This window comes from Nicotiana tomentosiformis, chromosome 11 (genome assembly GCF_000390325.3).
Source record: "Nicotiana tomentosiformis chromosome 11, ASM39032v3, whole genome shotgun sequence".
Classification (NCBI taxonomy): Eukaryota; Viridiplantae; Streptophyta; class Magnoliopsida; order Solanales; family Solanaceae; genus Nicotiana; species Nicotiana tomentosiformis.
The window spans coordinates 44,539,933-44,563,734 of record NC_090822.1 but is presented as its reverse complement, the minus strand read 5'-3'; the positions used below and the strand labels follow the sequence as shown (position 1 = coordinate 44,563,734).

The 23,802-nt window shown below is 38.8% G+C and overlaps 1 protein-coding gene across 2 annotated transcripts; it reads right to left on the bottom strand.

Annotated features, from left to right (window-relative positions):
- Window positions 1-395: 395 nt before the first annotated feature.
- Window positions 396-8,038, bottom strand: LOC104100649 (putative E3 ubiquitin-protein ligase LIN-1). Of its 2 annotated transcripts, XM_009607926.3 has the most exons (15): window positions 6,908-8,037; window positions 5,191-5,430; window positions 5,002-5,087; window positions 3,811-4,917; window positions 3,587-3,731; window positions 3,231-3,485; window positions 2,821-3,127; window positions 2,504-2,628; window positions 2,310-2,426; window positions 1,646-1,777; window positions 1,447-1,569; window positions 1,243-1,353; window positions 1,026-1,172; window positions 685-930; window positions 396-563 (listed from the first exon to the last, which is right to left on the bottom strand). In XM_009607926.3, exons 1-15 carry the CDS (start codon window positions 7,679-7,681, stop codon window positions 546-548), a joined length of 3,933 nt encoding a protein of 1,310 aa, XP_009606221.1. In that variant the 5' UTR covers window positions 7,682-8,037; the 3' UTR covers window positions 396-545. The 2 variants fall into 2 exon arrangements, with proteins under 2 accessions (XP_009606221.1, XP_009606222.1); XM_009607927.4 differs by lacking the exon at window positions 1,243-1,353 and having other exon boundaries at window positions 6,908-8,038.
- Window positions 8,039-23,802: the final 15,764 nt, after the last annotated feature.

The following is a 23,802-nucleotide window of genomic DNA, read 5'->3' as shown; positions in this document are numbered from 1 at the left end:
ATAAATTCAACTCTATCCATTTTTCAGGTAAACAATTATTAATATAGTTATAATTATTGATTTACTGTTATTATCATTGTTATTTTGTTATTGTCATTATTATTATTATTATTATTATTATTTTCTTACATTTTTTCTATAGTTTTGGTTCATCATCATTTGTAGACGTTATTATACCAAAGTTGATTTATTGAGCATTGAACTTATTCTACTTCAATAATGAACTTGTTTTGAAGAACCATAGTGTAACTTTTTAAGGGGCATATTCCCACGAGGCGTAATATCTTCTCCCTCGTCTTCATGAAATGGAATATTAAGGCAATGTGCTATGCTGTAAATTATCATTTAGGTCGTCCAGTTTTCCTATTGACAAACTGAACCACGTAACGTTATGGTTAAGATCAAGGTCAACAGTTTATTGATGTAACAAATTCAACTATGTACAAATTTTAGTAATTTAATATTGTTGATATGGACATTTGCATTGCTTATTTCTTAAAAAGAATGTCAATCTCAGCTCTAAAACCAGCTATTACACAATCTATTCAACTCAGCCCCCAAACCTGCAGAAAACCAAAAGATTCATATTTGTTTGTTCAAAGGATCACTATAACAGAACATTCTGGTCGAAGTTAGAAGATACCAATTGAAAAGGAAGAACTGATTAGAAGAGAAGTAGTCTACCTGAATTCTGCCATCAGATGTTCCAATAACCAAAGTTTCTTCATTAACATCAAGAGCCATACAAAGAAGTTTACCATTTATACCAGTTTGTAGTGCTTCCACTCTATTATGTTTCTTTTTACACCAGACTTCCAAAATTCCACCTTTCCCCCCTAGATAGACAAGCTCTGAACTGACAGCCATTGCACGAATTTCTAATGTAGATGGCAATGATCCAACCATACTGTAATTTTCTGTATTCCATATCTTTTTGACCAAACAATATATAAAAGAAAATTTTAGGATGTTAATGAGTATATTCAAACTAAATTGGTTAATGACTATCTATAATACGCTTGTACCTTCACAGCTCCTCCGTCCATGGATGTACCAGCTGAATATAGTAGTCCCTCATTAACTTGTATGGCATAAATTGGACTTGATTTCCCTAATAATTTTCTTGAGCCGCTTTGAATTGAATTAATTGTTCCAGTTGGCAAATCAACTTCCTATAGATGAGTAAAATATATTAGGTGCATCTTCTCTCAAACTAATTCTCCAAGGGAATTTTTTTTAAACCTGTATGCTGTTATCAAGACATCCGCAATACAGTTTTCCTTTAACAAGAGTCAAGCATTTTGCATACTTCTGTTGATTTACTAGTTTAGTTGCTCCATTCCATGAATGCACCTGATTTTAGGTTAACCAGTCAATGTTTATTGTTTTTACAAAATGTGAAGTGAACATTCAAAATTTTCTACTTAAAGAGCATGGCCAACTGACCTTAATTCCACTTCCTTGAGGAAGGAAGCATGACAAGCTATTTGCAACCAGTAGGTTATTGACATGATCCTTCATTTCATGAACTTCTTCACATTCTATTCCTTCATCCTGGATTAACCACACCTACAAGTGAAAATTTAGACAGGTTTAGCGAGATAAACCATATATATGTTACGAATCTGTGGGATATATATCTTACCCTCACAGTCCTATCAAGTGAACCACTGTACAATTTTTCTGCTGAGTGTACAACTACCAGGCTTGTCACCGCTTTGAGATGTTCTCGGATCTCTTGAATGAGGTGTAAACTTTTAGCTTTTACTTTCCACACCTTCAAAGATAAAGAAATTTTCCATCAAACTCAGCTCTGCAAGCTCTTTGTTCTACTACAATTTCTCACATTACCAAGGTACTTTTACCCAAACATTGTTCTAATACATTTTTGATGAACAAGAATTCATGATATGTAGGGGTAGGCATTAGGGCGTATTTAAGCGGGCGGAAAAATTACACCGTATATATAATACATATTATGTTTTGAGTTCCCTTGTTATAGCCTAAAAGCATAGCTTACTAGTCAAGGGGGTTCAAAATCTTTGTGAGGTCATTGGTTCCATTCCAACTAGCTACAATTTCCTTTGATTTTTTAGCTTTTTTCTTTTTTGAACCCCCTTAGTGGAAATCTTGCATTCCACCACTGGCAAAGACTACCCTGGAATACCACATCTGATCTCTTCTTTGTGTGTGGCATAGTTAGAAGCTTATGATTCACACCTTACTCATAAGTGGTAAAAGGAATAATCATTGATTTACAATTCACAAGGTAGGAAAAATCAAGCATTCTTGAACCTATGAAAACAGACCTTTATAGATCCATCTGTATGACTGGAAAAAACTATATTTCTGAAGAACACAATTGAATTGACTTCACCGTTAGCACTGCAATCCTCTTGTACAATTTCTTTATGATTCCACATATCCTGATACCAGTAAAATTTGGAGGATTAGGGTGGTTAACTTTGCTGAAATAAAGTGTAAGGACATACCAGAAACTTACTGCACTTGATTCACGCTCTTCTGAGAAAAGGTTTAGCATTTCAACAGCAATGGTGGATGATTTCTTTAGCTCTCTCAAGCCTTTGAGTATATCCTTGACATGGTTTGTAAGATCATTTAGTCCTTCTGAAATTCACCATATGACAAATGAGAATAATCTTCAGTGACCAACAATAGACCTTAGATATAAAACCATGACTAACTAAACCACAGAAAGTTGTCAAAAATACATCATGTATAGACAAATAATTCCACATCAATTGAGTGATTACTACTTATGCATACCAGAAAACATCTAAACTTAAATATTCCACTGACCAGGCTCACGGATAAAGCTCCTCAGTGCAAGCAAGCTAAGTGCCTTATTCTCTGTGTCTCTGGAAGACTTAAATATTGATACAAACTGCTTGAGAAAGCATACTCTTGCTGCTCCTCTAATTCCAGTGTCTGGAAGAGCGGTCAGCATGTATACCAGCCAAGTAGAAGACACAAAACATGCAGAAAATAAATCTGCTGATTTACTCTTCATGCCCTCTGCTAAAGCCTCAAATAGTAATCCAAATTCATAGCTGACCAGAGAAAATGCCATTTTCCTCTCCCAGTTCTCAGCAGCTTTCTCTTCTTCCTACAACAATATTTTTACGAAACAGAAGAAGAGGAATGAAATTTAGCATTTGGCATATATCTTGTATCATCGATTTTCGAATACTACTAGATATGAAGCTGACCGTTGTTTCTTGACTATCATTAGATGGATATCTAATTTTATTTTGTGCCACATTGTTATCTGTCCCATCAAGTCCTGCACGTTTAAGTAGAAGTTCCCTGATAAGAGGCTTCCCAGAATAGGAAAACCTTCCCTCGAGTGCTAAAATTGTCTCAGCAGCAGCTATTTGAGAGGCAGGACAATCCGAATTTCTGAGACACATAATTAGGACATCTACAGCTTCCTCTCTGTAGATGCTCATTTTCCTTGGTTCTGCCTGCAGTTCAAAACCACGCAAGTTATGTCATAGATGTGATGGCTCGAATAAACACAGAGAGTTAGGGGAAGGATGGTATAGAGATAAATTGAGACTCGTACAAGCAGATCAAGTTGGAGAAGTAGGCCAGCCACAACAGGACACTGATCAGGGAGAGCTGTCTGAAGATATATGAGGAGGCTGTGCATTGAGCTATAGCTACCTTCATTCTTAATTATGTGCAACACTTGCTCATTAAGTGTCCTCCTGGAGTAAACAATATAGTGAGTAAAAAGTTTTTGAACAAGCTACAGAAATGGAATTTCATATAGTTAGACTTAAGTACCTGTTTAACTTGACTAGTTCAGATAGGAATTGGACAATCTCAAACCTATCTGCATCGTTTGCTCCAATGAAGCTCTCTAACAGGTGAGTTAGTTCTACTTTGTCGGCTATAATATTCCTGCATCTTCCATCCAATTGCATGCATCTCAACAGTATAACGACAGCTGATAGTCGTTCTTCCTCTAGTTCAGCTTCCAAGCTGCCTGCAATGGCCTCAACTACTTTTGCTGAAGTCAACCTCTTAGCAATTTTGGGAGCTCCTTTATCGTCTGTGTTTCTAAGTATATGTCTCAGAAGTAGCACTGAAGCAGCTTTGGGCTTCATGAACATGTTAACCAAGTCTTCCTCCCTACTCATGAGAACTTTCAAAAGAGAATCCAACAATTCCATGTCTGTAAGATTCCCAATCAATGGAATCAAAAGATAGATCAAAACAACAGCTTCCAGTAACCCCTTCTGGAAAAGACCAATAATGCATTCTACATCAGTGTCAACTCTGGTAAGTGTTTGGATGACACCATTATCTCTTGAGCCCAGCTCAGAAAGGAGAAATACTGTCGCCATCAGAACATGGGGATCAACAGAATTGAAAAGGATCTCTACAAAACCATTGATAACTGGAGGTTTTGAGAGCATTGTCTGAATATCAACCATCTGAACTTCTCTCCAGAACTGCTCAATTTGGAGCACTGCCATTTCAGACTCTCTCAAAATCTCTGATGTGCAGAGGCTTGTTATTGCACGACGAAGCTCACTGATGGTTCCAGGCTTGTTCTTCACTGGTTCATATTCAGTCGGTGCAATCAGTTTCGTTTGAACAAGAGCTGAATTCTGGTCCTTCTCCTGCCAGCTTGCTATGAGGCGCTTGAGCACGTAATTTGTTTTTGGTAGTTGAGTACTATGTAGCTTATGCCGTGTGATTGGGCAAGTGGAGTTTCCTCTTTCCAACCATTCTTGAATTGCCTTTCTTTCATATGTCTGACCAGTCTCAAGAGTCACTGGATCTTCAATTACATGAGTAGTTATAGGACATACAAAATCCTTTGGAGGTGTATTTTTTCCACTGGATTGCATATTATCATAGTTTTCCATCAAAGGATCTGGATGGCTGGTATAGTGATAAAAGTCATATAAATATCATGTCCAAGAAAATATAATGCAGATTTCTAGCAAGTCATTTTTTAATACCTACCAGCTTGATTCTCCCAAAATAGGCTGCTTTTCGTTTAAGTTTTGCCTCTGCCTTGTGTTGAGCAATGCCATTCTTTTGTTCATGTCCTAAAAGACATGTACAAGGAATACTTTAATTAATTATTAGAACAATATGCATAGGTGTATCTGTCTGCAGACTAATTCTCATTTTATTGTTAGTATCGATTACCTCATTTTTGGCTTCAGATTCTGTGGAATAAGGATCATTGGAATTTTCATCTGAACAAGACTTAGGTACAGAATCAAAATTGGAATTGCCGAAAGGCTTTGTTTTTGATGATGATCTTTGGTTTGTAAAAACTTTCAGAGAAACTCTCTCGGGATAAAATGATGGAAACTTGGACAAATTCTTGCTACACATATTGAATTTGAACGACTTGTCTCCTTCGGCAGAATCTGCCCATATTGGCTGCACACAAGTATAGAAGACTAATGAATCATAGAAAAATAATGTTTAGTGAGAAATTACACTGTTGATTCATAGGATGTTTCCATAGACTTAAAAATGTCATGGAGAATATAATTCTTCTAATTTATGCAGGATAATCTGATTTTTCCATAGACTAAGTTCTTGGCAAAAGAAACTGAAAATTAAAGAGCCCAAATCTTACTCACTCCTTTTCATTTTACGTCACTGTTTCCTTGTTAGTCCATTCAAAATTAAAGGATAACACATTTCAATATTTAGAAAGAATTTATTTTAAACTTTTCATATTACCCATAATGACATACTTATAGCTGCAGAAATTTCATAGCATGTAGTTTTCTTTTTTAAACTCCTTGTTCGGTCAAATTACGCCACACTAATTGAAACCGTAGAAATAGTTAACAAAGCTCTTAAAAGCTTTATTAGCAGTTGTTTATCATCAAGGCCCCTTAGCAGAAGCAGCAGACTAAGAATAGGTTTAACTTAGTAGATCGGATATTGACTTCTACGTTGTGAACAAGCAATCATATTGAAACTATTCAAAATTCATATTTCGTTCATTATTCAGGATGGACGGAGTAAAAAATGAGCGAGCACGCACAGCCAAGGAAGTGCAGACAGAACAGATTCTTATTTTAATGGAATCTGTATAAATGAATAATGTGAGTGTAATAGAGACAAAGAAGCTTTTGGTCTAAATTAGAGGGTAGAAAATTTCATAGTCGTTGAAATTGATCTAGTAAATTGTACAAGGTAGTGACAAATCCAACAATCAGTTTGCACGTTCGGTAGAACTCTTCGGCATCGAACCTTATATGTGTATTTGAAAAATAATTTTAGATATAGAGTTACATATATATTTTAGGACAAATTATGTCAACTTAAAAACCACATCATTTAAATTCTGGACCAGCCAGTGCCAAAAGTTTATTAAAGTAGAGCTAGAAACCTACACGGTAAATATGACCTAGAAATTTCCATTAGCTAGTCCTAGAGACGATATACACTCCAAGTGATGCCCCTGATAGAGGGCGGGTCAAATAGAACTAGTAGACTTCTAGGCTAGCATGCTTCTGAAGAGGGGTGCATATGTCACCTTAGGTAAATCCCACATCAGAATGGGAGAGGAAAGTAAAGAGTTATATAAGGAATGATACAAGTTCACACGGTACACGTACTTCGAGATGTCATAACCCAAAAAGCACAAATTCGCGTGAGCCTAGACCCCAAACGGACAATACGTGCTATGGGCTTGGGTCGTGACACTCTAGTACTCCACTATGAGAAGCAAATGAAATTTGGAGAGGTATTAGAGTTAGTAAAGTTTCTCTAAATGGCAAAGAATTGATTAACCTTTTTTAAAAGTTAAAAAATTTAAGCAATAAAGCATAATCATGAGATTAAAAAATGCACAGTAAACTAAATTAAGGTAGAACTCTAAGTAATAGTAAAACATTACATTATAATACCGTCCATTTTTCAGTCCGAATTCTTCATTGGTCATCTCCTCATCTTTGCTAAACACAAAATAGCATTCACTCTTTTCATTCCGTTGTACTATTACGGATGGCGGATCCGTGAACTTGCACTCATCTTTATTACGCAAAATCTCCTTGAAATATTGAGCGAAAACCCTACAATTCTCATCAAGAATTTCTTCATACTCTCTCTCCAAATCTTTCAACTCCGAAGCTTGCTCTCCACTCATAGCTGACAATGAATTCGTAGCTGCTAAAACCACCACTGACTCATCATCGCCATGATAACCCGAGTTTAGTGATATGCAAGACATAATTCTTGACCTTTGCTCATTATACCATTGAAGAATGGGAATAAAATGAATGAGAAATAGCTCTTCAAAAACAAGGGGTGCAATTTCCAATCTTGCAATTGAAGGGTCGGTGTAAAACACATCAAGAAGACTAAGAGCAGCATCATGTGGTCTGCGCAGAAGAGTGTAAACGAGGGATAACAAAAAGGAAGAAAATGGGTTTTCAGAATAAGAAAGAAGGATCTTTTCCGCCAGTCTGAGAGAGGAAGATTTGATGGAAGAGTTGGAAGTGGAAACTGCATTTTCTATAGTTTCAGCTGCAAGATTGAGGGGCTTATCGGATTGAATTCGTTGAAGAAAAACTGAGAAAAGACGGAGACGTAGGTCAGATTGCGAAAGGATATCCAACAGGAACACGGTGGTGTGGCGGAGGATGTTGTCTAAAGGGGTGGAGGTAGCCATTGATGGCCAGTGAAGGATGAAAATTTGGTATTTTTACATTTTTGATGAAATTTGGAGGGCTGAAGTTGAAGATACCGGAAATACGAGTCTTTGACTTTGGTAAACTAGCGCGAAAAGTACATGCGGGACGGCTATTTTTCTTTGTAAAATGACAAATGTTACAATATGTAGACATTCTTTTTCAAAGTCAAGTGAGAGAAAACATGTCTTGCCGTCTCGCCGGCTGGAGATTTTGACTGATATCGCAACTTTCTTTATACCCTGACTTCCTAGAGCCTTCCTGTAAGCTGCTAATCCTCTTTTCTTTTTTCTGCTTTCTTATGACGGGAGACAATAAATTTTGAGACATGTCGTCATTCCTCAATTCCCAACATATGATTACAAACATGGGTTGCTATAATAAGGTTGATGTTAATGCACGTTTGAATTTATGAGATATGGCATTATATACGGTGTATGCCGATGTTAGTTCTTCAAATTATCTCAGATTTTTGTTATCCCTGTGATAAAAAAAAATCAGTAAAACAAATTATAACAAGCTGAAACAAAACAGTAAATGTTGTTAGTCAAATTGGAACCAGAAAATGAAAGTTTCGACCCCAACATCAGACTGTATTTTCTTAAGGTATTTAATCCCTTCACTGTTGTCCAAGGTTGTTAAATTAATATTACATCCCGTATTTTCACACGTTAAGTTGCATCGTAAGCTAGTCAATGTGAGATCGAAGGGTAAGAGTATCTTTGAGGATTATAAGTGTTTATACCATATTTAATAAATGTTAAGTAAATGTTGAAAGGGGTTAGAAGTTAATTGAAAAAAAAAAGAATAAGTTTTGGCGAAATTTTTCGACTTATGGAGTGACTTACGAATTGACATTGGAGGTACGGGCTGATATTATAACCCATACTTTTGGAGTAATAGTAGAAGTCGTTAATATACTAAAAAGGTCTTGTGATGAGGTATTTGAGTCGTATGATAAGTATTGAAGTCAAGCAAGTTGTAAAATAAAAGCCAACAAAAGTTATCGCAAGTTACGTTCATAAGTTTACTGAAATTTGGGTATGATATCACTGAGCTTTTCTCTCAATATACTTGGATTTACAGGGTGATCCACCCACCAAATTGAAGGTCTACAAGTCTTGTTTCTAACACATTAAACCGTTCATCGATACGATATCGAGTAGGGAGATATGCATGTTTTAGCCGGACTGTGCAGGAAGCTCTATTTGGACCCACATAGGCGGTGGAGATTATATTTTGATGTTATAAAGCGGGGAAGCCCTTTACCTACTTTATTTTTTTATCCAAAACAGAAACCTAAGTTCCCTAAATTCTCCCAAAGCATCTCCCTATCATTCAAGCAAATCTCACAAAATGTTTGAGGTAATTCTTCCTTCGGAAAGATCATAGTACTCGTACAAGCTTGTTCTTTTCTTATTGTAGTAGATTTGTGGATTTCTTCAAGTTGAAGTAAGCTCAAGTTAGGGGTTGTTCTTGTTGTGTAAGGTAAGAATCTCCTTCTTCTACATGTATTTGAGCATATCTAAGTCTTGGTTAAGTTGTTGAAGTAAGAACTTGCGGAATCGGCTATCGAAAGTGATATATAGCTTACTGTATTTGATGGACTTTTTGTGAGTTGCTTTTATATTTTCTTATGGCTGGAAATCATGAAGTAAGACTTGAGTATATTGTAATGTTGTTCCTATGTACCTTGAAAGAAAGAAAGGTTTAAAGTGTAGCTTTACTAGCTATAACCCGAGCTTGTCGCTCGACGTGTCGTTTGTGTTGGTTGAAGAGCTAAATATGTAGTTGTTTATTATTGTGATTGTTATTGTTATTGTGAACCTAAGGATTGTAAAAGAAACATGAGAGATGCTGCCCATTTTGTTATAGAATAAGCTTGTCGTTCGATATATAATAGTTGTATCATTCGTAATTTGACGATAGCATCATTATCATTGATTATAGATTGAGTTGCTGCTCAAGTTAAGTGTATTGAGTTGTTGTGAAATAGAAGAAATGTGTGTAACAGCTATTTCTCTTCATTCAATAACATCAATCCATAGTTAAGTAAGTTCAGAACATAGTATACCCAAGAAAAGTCATTCGTAAGGATCCCATGTTGTGTTATCCCATCTTGCTCCTGATGTAGCTATCCCTTGTTGGGAATTCCTAAATAGTTTAGCATTGTTCCATATCTAGTTGAGAAATAGAGAGTATACATGTATCATTTACTATATTACTATACACCTACGTGGCTAGACAGATGCGCACCATGCCTTCGGGGCTAGACAGATGCCTTTGGGGCTATACAGTTGCCTACGGGGCTATACATTTACCTATGGCTACGTGGCTATACATTTACACACCGAGCCCTATATTAGGTCGGATAGTTTATTTTGATACTACTTATATGATATGAGTCAGAGATAGGTAAGTATGTTTCTAGATTATCATTGACCCCTCAGATTACATTTAGTATATCATGTAGGTTAATTCAGTTTCAGTTTCCTTATATGCTTGGTGCCTTATTTCGTACTAACGCCCCTTTTTCTAGGGATGATTCATTTCAATCTTGCAGGTCCTGATAGTCAGAGTGGTAGGCCTTAGCAATAGCCGCGTCGGTGTATAACTTGATTGGTAAGCTCTATATCATCCGGAGTTACCAGGTGTAGAGTTTTTATTGTCCTGAGCATAGTACAGTTGTATTCTGTAGAGGCTTGTAGACATGTCCCATGTGTACATATGTCAGCATGGTCGCCTTGTCGGCCCATATATATATATATATATATATATATATATATATATATATATGGGTTGCTTCTCGTTCAGTTGAGATTAGCTATTCATTCCTCAGATTTTCATAAGTTATGGCCTTGCCGGCCTAAGATATGTCAGAAGCCTAAGAAGTCATGTATGTTCATATAACATAAGTTTCAGTTGGTACGCTCGGTCAAGTAAGGCACCAGGTGCCGGTATCGCCTCCCCATAATTAGGGTGTGACAAACTTGGTATCATAGCAGGTCTGTCTTAGGGAGTCTACAAGTTGTGTCTAGTAGAGTCTTGTTTATGGATGTGTTGTGTACCACATTTACAAACAGGAGGCTACAGGGCATTTAGGAGTTGGTTACCCTTCTTTCAGATCTAAATCGTGTTGTAGAGCAGAGTCAAAGGAGTTTAGTCTAACGTATGTTCTAATGTAGGTTGTACAGAGATGCCTTCTTCTAGAAAGGCTATGGCTAGCCGGGAGATTGAGGTAGGAACCAGAGGGTGTGCGAGTAGTATATGATAAGGCCTAGTAAAAGATCTCCAAGAATTTAAGGTTTTATAGTGCCAAAGTCAAGTTAATATGCTCGGTACAGATTTATGGACTGTACAATGCATCGTGAGCTAGGTAGAAGAATTTACAAAAAATGGAAATTCTACGATCAATTATGTGGACCGCGGAATGGTTCCGCTGACCGCAGAACCATCGTGAAACGAGTTAGAAGCAACTTATATATAAGGGTCGTTTCACGGTGGGTTATGCAAACCGCATATCCATCGCGGATTCAACATGGGAATTCTTGGAAGGAGATTTCACGGCCTGATATGTGGATTGCAGAATTGTTCCACAGACCGCGGATCCATTGCGGACTTGACCAGATCCAACCTAGAATTGTAGGACCATTTCACGGTCTATTTTGCGGTCCGCATAACCTTTTGCGGTACCTTCCGTGAATACGGATTTGACTCGGAGTGTTATTTTTGAGAATTTTCTAACCCGACTCTATTTTGATATAAGTCCTTAAAGGGTTAGAGGGGAATCATGTTATTTTAAAAAGAGGGGACCAATTTAGAGAGAGAGGGAGAAGCTCCAAGCCTACTACTCTTCAAATCCTTGCTCAATCTTGGAGATTCGATGAAGATACACACAAGGTCTTCAACTAACAGGGTAATATTTTGCCCCTAATCTTTTATGCAAAGTTTTCTAATGGGTTTAAGTAAGAGTTTATTATGTTTGGTCTTATGGGATGGTGATCGGAAGCCATAAGCCCTCAACCTCGAATTTAGGTGTATGTGAAGGATGAGAGGTGCGCTTCATGAGTTGGGAGGGGGTTGTTGGGCATACATGTGCCAATGGAGGTGGTATGGAGGTCGTTGAGCTATTATGGGTGAATTGTTTGCTTGGAAATTGGTTGAGGGGTGAAGAAATTCCATTGTAGAACTCTATAGTCGATTTCGCATATTAGGTGTTTGACGGAATGACCAAAAGACCTATATCATGAGAATCCTTCTAATAGTGATTCTATTGAATTATGTTAATGTATATTAAGGTTGCTAAGAGTAGTGGAACGCCGTAATGATTCTAAAGAAAGCTTAATCAAGGTATGTTGGCTAAACTCCTTAAATAGAATCAGAATCCATGAATCCCCTATATATTCCAAGCATGGTTTGTTCAAGCTCCTATTCCTATTATTCTGAATTGCTTCCAATGATTGATTTACCACAAATGCTTATGTACTCAAGTCATGTTCCAATTGCTCCTATCATATTATGCTCCCCTTTGAGAAAATGTCTCAAGTATGATTGTTGTATCAAATGCTTATGATTTAAATTCATGTTTTAATTGAAGATCACTATGCTCTCCTTTTGGAAGTAATTCAATGTGTTTAAGGCTCTTATTACTCACGTATTTAAAACTATGATTTTCCAATGTTTTACATATCATTGATGTTTTATGATGACCCATGGCAAGTAAAAGTAGGAAATATGAAATGTGTCCATTTGTGCCAAAAGATAATGATGATGTATATCCTAAGGGACAAATCAAAGGAAAAAAGATTTAATGAAATGTTTTATCTGAAATTTTGGGAGTATCGTTAGGTCACCGAGGGAAGGGCAGATTGTAAAGGCCTAACCCCAAAACTATTCGTGCCGGTGTAGGATATGAATGGGGGACAAATCCCCTTAGTACTATGATGAGATTATTTCCCCTTAACTGGGATGAATTGATTGCTACAAATACCATGTCGACCCACATGGCATTGTGGTGAGACGGCCTAGCCGATCGGGCCGAGATCGGATGCTATGCCATGCACATGGTGGTTTCCCAGTACCACATCAACCCACATACATTGGGATGAGACGGCTTAGCCCATCTGGCCGAAATTGAACTCCATGCCACGTGCATGGTAGTGTGTCGGTAGATAATGATCTTCTAACCAAATTGTTAATGTATATTTGCGAATCTTACTTATGCTACAGTTGCTTTTCATATTCTAACATGGCATTTTTCATTACTTTTGAATTTCTCCTTATTTCCATGATTATATCTCCTTATGTTGGCATTTCATTCCATGCGAGGGTACTTAGCTTACATACTAGTACTATTCCATATGTACTAAAATCCTTTTTCACGAGGACACTGCATCTTTAATAGATGTAGGTGGTTCCTTAGCAGGCGGCATATGATCTTGATAGGTGTAATCTCTTCTCTGCTGACTCGGTGAGCCCTACTCCACATTGGTGCCTTATGTTGTTTTAAGTCTTGTACATTGTGTTTTGAGTTACAGCCGGTGCCTTCTCACCAGAACTTCCATACTATTCTCATGTTTATTTAGGGGCTCCATAGACATATTGTGGGTTGTGCTTTGAGTGGGGGAAAACAAACTAAAAATATTGTAGTTGTTGGATGTTTCCACTTATAAACTATGAACTTGTAATATTTTGCCATCTAGCAATGGAATTCCTAATTAATGAAAAATCGGTATTGTACGCTTTATCCTCTTGATTCACTACCTTTTATTATTTATTCTTGAATTATTCATGGGCAAGGTTGGATAATAAGCACTAAGTAGGCTTGCTTGATTGAGATAACTCGGTTGAGTGCCAGTCCCGCTCTTCTAGGTTAGGTCTTGACAAGTTTGATATTAGAGCCTAAGGTTATAAAGTATCCTAGAATGTCTTGGAGACATATCTAGTATAGTCCTTATTGTGAATTCGACCACATCTATAATTAGGAGGTTACTTGGGCCTTTAGGAATGTCACCCTTCTTTGGTATTCTAGATCGTGCGATAGAGCTTGATTATAAGATTGTCCCTTTTTAACTCGTACATTGTTCTAATTTCCAGTACATGGAGCCTAGGAAGAAGGTGAAGAGTGGCCAAAGGGGAATGCCACTACAAGAATGGCAGTTAATGAAGTTCCCGATGTTGCGGGTGAGCACTCAAGGGGTGAAGACATTCCCCCAACTACTACACCTCCTACTTCTACTACTCCTGCTATGAATCCATATGGGAATGTCCAGATTCCTCCTCCAACTGATACTCTAGTTCCACCTCCATCCTTAACCTCTGGTCCTAGTGTTGTTGATGGGACCTTAGTGGAGCCATTTAATTGTTGACTCAGATAGTGCCTTCCTAAGCTCAGAGACTGAATGCTATTCCTACTTCTTTCAGTCAAGTAGGGGTACTAAGCCTGAGGAGGACCCGCAAGAATTTAGGGAGATTCCCCTAAATTCCCCTACTTCTTTTAGTCAAGTAGGGGTACAGATTCCCCTACCCTTAGGGTGAACAGATCCCTTCAGGTTGATCCTCCAGTGTTCACGGGTACTAAGCCTGAGGAGGACCCGCAAGAATTTATTGATGAGATGCACAAGATTCATTATGTGTTGCATGCCACTGAGACAGAAGCAATGTAATTGGCCTCCTATTGCCTAATAAAGTGGCGTACTCATAGTACAAATTGTGGGAAGAGTTCTGTGAGGAGGGTAACCCTCCAGCAAAGTAAAACGAGTTTGCAGATGCTTTTATGGATCATTTCTTGCTTGCCGAGACTAGGGCAGTCTGTGCAGTTGAGTTTGAGAAGTTGAAACAAGGTAGTATGAGTGCGTGGGACTACCATAAGAAATTTGTGGATCATTCGAAGTATGCTCTTTACATGTTGCCCAACAAGGAGACTAGGGTTCCACAACCGCCTTGAATTCTGATATGATATATGGAAGATGGTGGAATTTTCTCAAGCCACAGAGACCAGGAAGATGAAAAGCAAGATAGAGCAAGATAGTAACGAGAAGGTGCGGTCCGTGGGCAACTTTGGTGGTTCATTTTGTGGCGGTGGTTTAAGGGCAATGTTCAGGGTGGTCATCTGGACCGTCAAAGTTGTTTGCTCAGTCTTCATCCAATGCACCACCATCAGGGCCCAGCCAGTAGCAGTGGGGTCATTTCAGGCCTTGTCAGGGCAACATGGGACATTATCAGCAGGTTCAGTCAGGTGGCATATTCCAGCCACACTAGAGGCCCTCATGCCATAGTTGTGGGAAGAAACACTCGGGAGTCTGTCGCATGAGCCTTCTCGTATTCTACGTGTATGGTCTTAGGGGCCATATTCATAGAGATTACCCTTCATACTGTTAGAAGAGGTATGTCACAGCCGGTCCGTTTAGCAGCTATTACTTCCACAATGCCTCCTCCGGCTCAAGGTACCCTAGCACTTGCGAGGCATGGTGCAACTAGGGGTTGTGCACAAGGTTTAGGAGGACCCAGTAGATTCTATGCCATGATGGGCTGCCAGAGTTCAGAGGCTTCTCCAGATATTGTCACAAGTATACTGACCGTTCAATCTCATGATGTGTATGCTCGTATAGATCATAATTCCACATTATCATATTTCACCCCTTATATTGCTATGGAATTTTGGATATAACCAGAATAGCTTCGTAAGCCGTTCTCAATATCTACTCCAGCTGGTGAGTCTATTGTGGCCACACGGGTTTATAGGGATTGAATTTTCATAATGCATGGCCAAGACACCACAACCAATCTCATTGAATTGGTGATGGTGATTTTTGATGTGATAGTGGGGATGGACTGGCTTTACTAATGTTTTTGCCAAGCTTGATTGCCAAACCAAAACTGTTAGGTTTGAGTTTCCAGGCGAACCAATCATCGAGTAGAAGGGGGGATTATGTCGTGCCAAAGGGTAGGTTTATTTCTTACCTTAAGTCCACGAAGATGATCAACAAGGGATGTATCTGCCATTAGGTCCGAGTCAAGGACACTGATGTTGAGGCTCCTTCACTTCAGCCCGTGTTGGTTGTGAATGAATTTTCGGAGGTCTTTCTTGATAAGCTTCTTGGAGTCTCATCAGACAGGGAGCTTGGCTTCGGGATTACTGTATTGCCGGGAATACATCCCATATAAATTCTACCCTATAGAATGGATCCGGTAGAATTGAAGGAACTGAAGGAGTAGTTGGAGGATCTTCTAGAGAAAGGCTTCATCTGACCAAATGTGTCGCCTTGGGGAGTACCGATTCTCTTTGTAAGGAAAACGGATGGGTTATTGAGGATGTGTATTGATTATTGGCATCTTAACAAGGTCACAATCAATAATAAGTACCCGTTGCCAAGGATAGACGAGCTGTTTGATCATCTACAAGGTGCCATGTACTTCTCCAAGATTTATTTAAGATCGGGATATCACCAATTGAAGATCAGGGAGCAGGAAATCCCTAAAACAACTTTTAGGACTCGCTATGAGAACTTTGAATATCTAGTGATGTCTTTTGGGCTAATGAATGCTCTTGTAGATTTCATGGATCTTATGAACCGAGTCTTCAAGCCTTTCCTCGACTGTTTTATAATAGTGTTCATTGACGACAATCCTTGTGTATTCCCAAAGGATTTAAAATTTTATAGTGCCAAAACCAAGATAATATGCTCGGTACAGATATTTTGTGCAATGCATCATGAGGTAAGTAGACTAATTTACAGAAAATGGCGATTGTGCATTCAATTATGCGAACTGTGGATCGGTTCTGCTGCTACAGAACCATTGCGGATTGAGTTAGAAGCAACTACAATTTGAGGGCCATGGGTTATGCGGACCGCATAGCCATTTCGTGGATCGCATATCCATCGTGGATTCAGCATGGGAATCCTTGGAAGGAGACTTCGCAGTCTGATATACGGATCGCAAAATTGTTCCGCGGACCGCGGATCCATCGCAGACTTGACCAGATCCAACCCAGAATTGGAGAAACATTTCGCGGACCGCACAGCCTTTTCGCGATACCTTCCACGAACACGTATTTAACTCGGAAGGTTATTTTTGGGAATTTCCTAACCCGACTCTATTTTAATAAAAGACCTTAAGGGGTTATTGTTAGAGGGGAATCAGATTATTATAAAGAGAGGGGACCAATTTAGAGAGAGAGGGAGAAGCTCCAAGACTACTACTCTTTAATTCCTTGATGAATCTTGGAGATTCAAGGAAGACACTCACAAGGTCTTCAACTAACCGGGCAAAATATTTCTCCTAATATTTCATGCAAAGTTTTATATTGGGATTAAGTAAGATCTTATTATGTTGGGGCTTATGGGATGGCGATCGGAAGCTATAAGTCCTTAACTTTAAATATGAGTGTATGTGAAGGATAGGAGTTGCGATTCTTGAGTTGGGAGTGGGTTGTTGGGCATGCATGTGCCAATTGAGGTGGTATGGAGGTTGTTTGTAACACTCCGTAAATCCGGATTAGTTGTGGATGCGCTAAATGAGTATTAGTGTGACATTTTAGACATGTGAAGTCCTATCGGGATGATTATGATTATGATTATGGGTGGAAAACGTGTTGGAATCAAGACCGGGAGTAAGGTGCATAAAATTTGATAGAATCGACTAATTTTATTCGAGATCCATCGTATAGCCTTAGATAGTGTAAGGCCATGAAAACTCACGGCCATAGACAGTGCAAGGCACTATCCAGGGCATCAACCTCAGCGCCCCAAACAATGCAAGGCATTGTCCAGGGCATCAATCTCAGTGCCCCAAACAGTGCTAGGCACTGTAGTTTTGGCACCTCTAATGGCGCCTTGCACAATTAATTTGGCGCCCTTGACAATGCCCCGGGTCGACGATGTTTACCCGAGCTACTTTTATTTTCCTCCTCAATTTTGGGACGTGTTCACTTATTTAAAAGCCCTACCTCGGTCCCCCACACCCCAAACACGAAAACCTACTCTAGAAAGGGAAGCTCTAAAGAACCTAACTTTCCAAGGTCCCTCCATCATACAAGGTAAGTTCTAACGATGATTCTAAGTTAATTTTAATTCTCCAACACCTAAATAACATGGGTAAATCCTTCCACTCATTAGATATTCGGTCGAGACACCATTGTTGAGAAAGGAAACCCTAGAACTCGAATTCAAGAGGAGTGAACTTTGAAAAGGTAATGGTTCTACTCCCTAATCATTTATAACTATGAATTGATGAGTTTTTGGGAGAATAGTAAGTGGGTTTGATAAAGAGAACCATAAGAACTATGCTAGGGTTTTGGATTGTTGAATTATGATTGTTGTAAATATTTAGGTGATGAGAAATGGTATTAGTTACATCTTTTTGGTATTGTAGAATCACCTAGAAGTAGTATAATGAGAACTTGGTGAAGAAAAGACCAATTACTAAGGGCTATGAGGCTTTACACCCGTAAGGTATTTAATAAAATTCCTAAATTACTAAAAAGGAGAATTAGTGCTAATATTGGTTCCTCTTGATATATATATTGATGTAGATTATCGTTGAAAGAGGCGACAGGCATCGTGATACTCTTAAAAAGGGCCAGAGTTGAGGTATGTGAGGCTAAATCTCTTTACGTTTGGGAATGTTTATGATTCTCCCTACGTCCCATTCTTTATGACAGTTACGAGTTTCCTCAGAACATAATTATGCCTTAGTCCCATGAATAGTTGTAGAAGTTCTATTCTCTAGATGGCATAGTTTCATAGTCGTTCAATATCCTATGAGTTCCAGTTATGACAAATCAATTTATTATGAATACATGTCTCAGTCTAGTTCTATTCACCATTCCAGTATCATGTAACTCAATATAGTTCAGTATTTTAGTATCATATATTGCAGTATGATTCTCAGTTCCTAATTCTAAATTCCTGAATGTTGAACACCTGTATTTGGGCATGAGGCCATAGTTTATGCTTTATGTATCTTTGGGCTTGAGGCCGCAATTTATGCTTTATGCATTTCTGGGCCTGAGGCCGCAGTTATGTATACGTATACTTGGGCTCGAGACCGCAGCTTGTGCACATATATATTGGGCCTGAGGCTGCAGTATAATATTCATATAAACAAGTGGTTCATCATTCAGAAGAGGGAGTATTCATATCCTTACTTCCTTTGTTCAGTTCAGTTATCAGTTATCATTTTAGTTTCACTTTCAGCAGTTGTCATTTCAGTTATCAGATTATCATTGTAGTTTCAGTAGTTATCATTTTAGTTTTCTATTATCAGATCTCAGTTATCAGCTCAGTTTCAGTTTCAGCATTTACAGTTCTTTCTTTCAGTTGTTTTATTTACCAGCACAATTCAAATGTACTAACGTCCCTTTTTGCCCTGGGCCTGCATCTCATGATGCAGGTAATGATTTACAAGTTGACAATTTAGAATACTAGGATTCTCGTACTAGCTATTTGGTGATCCACAGTTCTTTCGGGGAATTATAATTACCTTACAGTCTTCAGTATTTTCAGACAGTCAGTGTTTTCACTACTTCATTAGAGGCTTCATAAACTAGAGTAACAGTTAGACAAAGTCATAGGCTTTTCATGTTAAGCAATATTGCTACATATATGTTTCAGACTTATATTAGTGTTTCCGCATTTGATTTATATCATTCAGACTTTCAGTATATTAGCATGTGTTAGTTTATCTTCCGCATTCAGTATGTTATGATATCACATGTTGATTCAGTCAGCTAGTTGGTTCGCTCGGTCATATATAGTTAGGCACCGGGTGCCGTGTTACGTCCAGGCCCAGGTTCGGGACGTGACAAAGCTTAGTATTAGAGCACTAGGTTCAAGAGTCCTAGGGAGTCTATGAAGCCATGTCCAGTAGAGTTTCCTTTATGTGTGTGTGCCGGCCATGCATATAAATGGTTAACTACCAAGACATTCAGGATTGTCTCATTTCTTTCTACTCTAGAACGTGCCATGAAGCTTAGAGCAATAGGTAACCTTCTCTTCTTATTGAATTCCAGACGTATCGAATGACCAAGCGACGGGTAGGAAAAGCCGAGGTCCTAGAGAGGATGATTTCCCATTGGGGTATAATTATGGAGTACATGTTGGTAACAAATGAGACTTGAGAGGATGTTGAAAATGGGATGCAATGGATAGCAGTACATATTAGGGCATAACCTTATCATAAAGTTAAAAAAAAATTATGAACCTTATCATGTTCTATGGTTATCAGTTTACCTCAGTTACTAGTTGTACATTCTTTCAATTAGCAGGTTTATGGTTATTCAGTATACCAGTTATCAGTTATTCAGCTACCAGATCTCCAATTTTCAGTGTATCCAAATTTTGGTGATTTCTGAGTACATGGTGATGCCTATGGGTGATAAAAGAAAATGTAAGTAACACTGATTATAGCGAAATCTTCACATGTTTTAGGTCCAGATTAAGACTCAAGACTCGCTGAATGGTGCAGGAGGTGATTTATCAGATGATGATATACTTTGAAGGACAAGTTTGTGTATAGTAGTGTATCCGCATGTGTTTTACCTCACAGAACAATTTTATTTTAATTCTCGAAAATAGAGCCACAAGTTGGATGATGATACTTCAGATGTTAGACCCTACTGTGTAACATGTTAAGAATTTGACCGCAACTGGCGTAGAATTGGTCACTATAGTTTTGGACAGAAAAGAGCCTAAGGGAAAAATACCTAGGAGTCAGAAACGTTTGATATTACCAGAGATGTACTTTTCGTACGACTCATGCATATGACTAAGAAGACATGATATATGAAATGAGAACCAAGAACATCCAATATTTAATTTGAGGGGATGATTTTAAGTTGTTCAGATTTATTCAAATCAGAACGATAGTAAGTTACTATAAGAAGCAGCTATTATTGTGAGATAAAGGATATGACAATTGCCCCTTAGGTTATATGACTAATATTAGAGGGCAAACAAATCAAAGAATGAGTATTCGTTGAAGTTTGTCAATTTGGGATAAAATACGATCCCAGTTATAATACCCCGTATTTATGGATTTGTGCCATACAAGGTACCACATAAACATGATAGTAAGATATATAAAGTGTGTTAAAAGTGATTAGTATTTTAAGTAATTTAAGATAATTCTTAATTATTGATTTTTAGTGGGAGATTAGCATGTAATTGGAAATTGGTGGATACGTTTGGTGGGAACATTATCCCAACGTGGCAGCAAGCGGTTTAAATTGCTAAGACTAAACAATGACTCTTGGCTTGATTGGCTAGGTGGCACATTTAGGGGAAATTGGACCCCTACAACGTAATAGCAACGGAATTTGCAATTTTAAGGGAGCCCGGTATAACCTTTCTCAAGAATATCATACAGATGTTTCCCTACTTCGATCTCGCCGATACGTGTTTTGTCGCGATTGACGTGTGTTAGAGGGATTTTTAAGAAAATTGGCTTAGGTATGTTAAGGCTATCCCTTCTTTTCTTTTGGTATGATTCATACGATACAAACGAAATGAGCAAATACACAACTTTCATAAATGTCTCTATTCATAGAAGCACTAGGGGTGCCTATGTTCTTGAATTCCCATGTGTCTTATTATTATATCTTCTGTTAATGGGTCTCCGAAAATTGCGTAATTGATAAAGTTTATTTGAAGATATATTGATCTTATGACGTTCTGAGAAATCGTATTAACTTACTTTTTATGCAGTTCATTCATTTATACATGTACATTGACCCATGACCAGATGGTGTTATATACGCATATGTTATATGTATATGGGATATGGGAAAAGGTTACGACGTTATATACGCACCACCACCTGATCAATTGGTATACGTTAATGATTTCGCCCATAGAGGACGAGATGATATGATGGGATGCCCTCAGAGGATTGATGATGTTATGTATACATATACCTACGCATGATACAACGTTTATACGCACATGCATGACCTTATAAATATTTCATGATTCATAAAGTTATTTAGACTTACAGGTGGATTCCTATACTCTATGTTTCGTTTATGTCTTTTATGTACTGATTTCATGCCTTACATACTCGGTACATTATTCGTACTGACGTCCCTTTTTGCCTGGGGACGATGTGTTTCATGCCCGCAGGTGCAGGTAGACAAGCTGACGGTCCCGCTTTTTAGGATCCTTGATCAGTGAGAGTTGGTGTGCTCTACTTGATCCAGAGCTGTTATTAGTTTTGGTATGCTATTTTTGTATATTGATATGGGTACGACGGGCCCTAGTCCCGTCTTTTATACAGTTGTACACTCTATTAGAGGTCTGTAGACAATCATGTATAGTTGGATAGTATATTTGGCCTTGTCAGCTTCTAGTTTTGGATATATAGTTGTCTATAGCATCCTTGTCAGCTCGCCCTACCATTTTCCGCATGTATATGTATATATGTCTTTTGGGCATGTTTTTCTCACGTATGTTATTCATGTAATTCAGCAGTTCATTGATAGATGCTATTCATGACCTACCTTTAATTCATGTTTATATCTTAGATGTATGATTAGGGGTGTTCGACAGGTAGGACTCGGGCACTCGTCATGGCCCATCGGTTTGGGTTGTGACAAAAGTGGTATCAAAGCAGTTTTGTCCTAGGGTTGTCTATAGACCGTGTCGAGTGGAGTCTTGTTTATGAGTGTGTTGTGCACCATATTTATAAACAGGAGGCTACAAGACATATAGGATGTTATCCTTCTTTCTTATCTTAGATCGTGCGATATAAGGATTCATTTCCCTAATGATATATTATGTTTTCAGCGATGCCTAAGAAGGCTACAACCGCCTAGAAGTGCAAGTCCGTGGCTGATGAGACTACTAGTCGAGCGCCATGAGTTACCAGGGCTCGAGGAGAGTCTCATAGTGAGATTCTATCTCAGACTTCACATACCCCACCCTCTCCAGAAGAGCTCCGAGGGGCACCAGCTCTAGCGCCTGCCCCTGTACAACCAGCTCCTCAGCCAGTTGTACCGGGGCAGGAGATGAGAGATGCTATTTAGCTATTGACTCAATTAGTAGCCGCACAATCTCGGCATCAGGAAATAGGTATTGGTCATGCAGATAGGGCCATCAGTGTGAGGGTTCGTGATTTCATTAATTTGGACCCTCCGATATTCACTGGAGAAGATCCAAATGCGGACCCTCAGGTATTTATCGAGAGGATGCAGAGGACTTTGAGGGTAATGAAGGCCACTGCGACTCAGTCAGCTAAGCTAGCTTCCTATAGACTTTAGGATGTTGCAGTTAATTGGTACGAGTCTTGGGAGTTGTCCAGAGGTGAGGATGCCCCTCTAGCGGTATGGCATGAGTTTACAGAGGCTTTTATTCGTCATTATCTGCCACCAGAGCTTAGACAGGCCAGAGTTGATAGGTTCTTGACCCTTCGATAGGGTATTATGAGTGTTCGGAAGTACAACCTTCAGTTTGATTGTTTAGATAGGTATGCTCCCAGTATTGTAGCTAAGATGAAGGATCGAGTTCACTGGTTCGTGATGGGGTTGGAGCCGCACCTGCTTAACGACTGTATGTCAGTCTCACTTTAGCCAGGCATGGATACTTCTCGTATTCAGGCATACGCTCGGGGTGTAGAGGAGCGTAACCAGAAGTATAGGGCCGATTATGAGCATGATAGGGGCCAGAGTAAGAGAACGAGATCTTCAGGTCCTTCTGGTGAGTTTCGAGGTGGTCAGAGACAACAATACCTGAGGTATCCAGTCCATCCATCGGCTAGTACAACCCCTCAATTTGTCGATAGGAGATTTGATCGTTCCACATATTCAGGGCCTAGTTAGAATTCCAGGGCCTCAAGTTCTCAGTATAGGGGTGAGTCAAGTCAGATGAGGACGCCCTTGCCACAATGTGCTCAATGTGGTTAGAAGTATGTCGGGCAGTGCCGTATGAGGTTGGGTGTTTGTTATACTTGTGGTTATCTAGGCCACGTTATGAGAGATTGTCCGACGAGAGATGGTACAAGCATAGTTCAGCCAGCGGGATCTGTAGTTGGTTCGTTATCATCAGTACGCCTCCTAGGCAAGGTTCACAAGCACCAATCAATCATGGTAGAGGCAGAGGCAGAGCAT